Here is a 2888-nt window from a genome sequence, read left to right as displayed (position 1 = left end):
GGCGTGACATTATTATCGCTGACTAATGAATAGCTCACCTGACCGTTTTCTCTAATGTCAACATCAGTTGCAGTTACTGCTTTCAAAACAGTCCCAACTGGACTGTTTTCTTTCACATACACATTAATTACAGTCTCTGAAAAGCAGGGCGTGTTGTCATTTACATCAGAAACCTGAATAAAAACCACACTGGTAGCAGATAGAGGGGGTTTACCTTCATCCGTAGCTCTGACAGTAATATTGTAGTGTGAAATGAGTTCCCTGTCCAGAGCTCCAGCAGTGACTAAAGAATAATAATTTTTATAATTTGTCTCTAATTTAAAGGGAACCGAATTCAATATTTCGCATTTGACTTCACCGTTTTTGCCGCCATCTCTGTCAAGAACTGAAACAAGTGCAATGGCAGTGCCAGTTTCAGCGTCCTCCCTTACGGAGCTGAGGAGTGACGTCACCGTGATGTCAGGCGCATTGTCATTCAGGTCCACCACCTCCACTAGTACTTTACACTGTGCTGTTAATGGAGGCTGGCCTTTGTCAGCAGCCTGCACGCGAATTTCGAAGGCAGGATTTGTTTCAAAGTCAATATTTCCTTTAACGATAATTATTCCTGTTTCTGAATCAATTTCAAAAATGTCCAAGACATGGTCCTGATCTTTCGAATTTAGAAAATATGCAATGTCTTTGTTTGGCCCCTCATCAGCGTCAGTTGCAGTCACTGATATCACTGTGCTACCAAGTGGTGCATTCTCTTTAATACTTGCTTTGTACAGGGTTTTGGCAAAAGTCGGGATGTTATCGTTTATGTCCAACACATAAATAATGATCTCTGACGTACCTGATTTTGGAGGTGTTCCTCCATCGACAGCGGTCAGTGTTAGTTTAATTACAGCCTGTTTTTCTCGGTCTAATGCTTTCTGGAGAACTAATTCGGCTGACACACTCTCCCCCTTGTGCACCGCTAAAGAGAAATATTCATTAGGGTTCAGCTTGTATGTGTTAATACTATTTTTCCCCACATCAGCATCATAGGCCGACAGCACGGGGAATGTAGCACCCGGCAATATGCTCTCTGCTATGTCAATTGTTTGTGATTTGGCACTGAAAGATGGAGGGTTATCATTAACGTCAAGAATATTTACTTCAATCCGGTATAGTTTCAGCGGATTATTAATCACAGCCTCGACATTTAGTGTGCATTTTGCAGCTTTCGCACAGAGCTCCTCTCTGTCTATTCTTTCACTGACATAGAGAAAACCTGACTTCAAATTTACATCGAAATACTTTCTTTTCGAACCAGCAACGATTTGAAACGCACGTGACTCCAAATCCTGCACATTGAGATTTAAATCCTTGGCGAGATTTCCAACAGAAGTCCCCGGGTTTACCTCCTCTGAGACGGAATACGAGAGCTGCCCTGATACCGCTCCCCGGTTGTACTCCAAGACAAAAAACACTAGATATATCCCGATGAATGTCTTTCTTTCCGGCAGATGCATAGTTCCATACAACAAGAGCAAAGCATAGATCCTTATATTGATGTGCCTTTCGCGTATTAAGACCAAAATAGCGCTTGAAAGACCGATTTATATGCCAGGATATTGTGTATGTTCATTCTTCGTCCTGCGTCTCATCCTAACAAAGCACTGACAAGAAAATGTGATCCTTTTAATGTAGGAGGGGCCTCGGTACATCAGCAACCTGCTAGCGGAGTTACGGTCTATAGCGTCGCCCTATGGCTATTTAAAGTAACTACAATGCATTGAAATAAACAGTCAGTCACAGGTTCCATATAAAACACCATCACTGAAGTAATTCCTGTCAGTTATAAATGACAAACATGACAGCCTTTTTATTACTGATTGTACTGCCAAGCCCTATAATGTAGCAGAGTGTAATCATCAACATATTTCAGAACCATGGATAGAGCATCATAATGCTGATGGAGCATGGTATTCAAAAAGATTAATCCGAAGTTCAATAAAGTACCAGGAATAGCACACAGAAGTGAATTGTTTCACCTTCTTGGGAACAACACAACATATTTAGGCAATAAAGCAAGTGCTCTATGACTTTCCAGGCCCAACATTAAACGCCCTTGCTGAGCCAAACTAACAAATTAAAGATTCGCAAGTCAACAAATACACAAACTATCTATAGCGGTCTGCTCTTTTTACTCTAATTTTATGTCGAACTATCATCCAAAAGTTGAATTCAGCACCACATCCCAGTTCTTTGTGCATTCTAATAGAGGAAAGTAGTGCATACGAGTCTTCACAAAATGTTATTTGTCAGCAAACCAATCTCGAGCTGGAGGGCTGCAATTATCCACATTTTTTACGCAAATTAGCGTCAATTCAAGAACAGTTTGACATTGAAAGAGAGCAACATGAAAGAAATGAGCGTTCCTCAAAAAAACAATTGATTTTATCATCTGAATGTCCGCCATAAATGTTGTTGCTCCTGCTGAAATTTTAAATGTCTCCTTAACAAATATATAGTAGAAGGAATAAATTATTCTGACTGTGGTAAGCTGTCTAAAGTAATGCACTGTTTTCAACACATATCCATGGGTGTACATGTGACTTCAATTTTAAATATGAAGTCTTAATAATAGGTAATTAACTTTTACGTAACGACACTTTTTAGGCAGCTTTTACAAGTGAATACAATGGCATATGGAAACGTACATTTGACTTTAAAGACTAAGACATGATACAGAGGCAAACTCAAACCCAACATAAAAACAAGCACAATGGTTAGATTTTTTGTTTAAATTGGGACGTAATAGCTCACATCGCAACCCAGGTAAACAAATAATCAAGTTTTTATACTCTTACCTTTTCTTTATTAGGTAACGTTTGAGTTCTGGTAAAAGTGTCTCCTCCGTT

General features: G+C 39.6%; 1 protein-coding gene across 1 annotated transcript; it reads right to left on the bottom strand.

Annotated features, from left to right (window-relative positions):
* Positions 1 to 23: 23 nt before the first annotated feature.
* Positions 24 to 1583, bottom strand: LOC121963247 (protocadherin alpha-8-like; the record flags this gene model as incomplete). The annotated part of the gene is made up of 1 exon (XM_042513564.1): positions 24 to 1583. A coding segment is annotated over one exon (1560 nt), but the record flags the coding sequence as incomplete, so codon positions are not given.
* Between the last annotated feature and the right edge of the window lie 1305 nt (positions 1584 to 2888).

The sequence above is a fragment of the Plectropomus leopardus genome, unplaced genomic scaffold, assembly GCF_008729295.1.
Source record: "Plectropomus leopardus isolate mb unplaced genomic scaffold, YSFRI_Pleo_2.0 unplaced_scaffold10603, whole genome shotgun sequence".
Classification (NCBI taxonomy): Eukaryota; Metazoa; Chordata; class Actinopteri; order Perciformes; family Serranidae; genus Plectropomus; species Plectropomus leopardus.
Note: the sequence above shows the minus strand (reverse complement) of the source record. Positions and strands in the feature narration are given on the sequence as shown.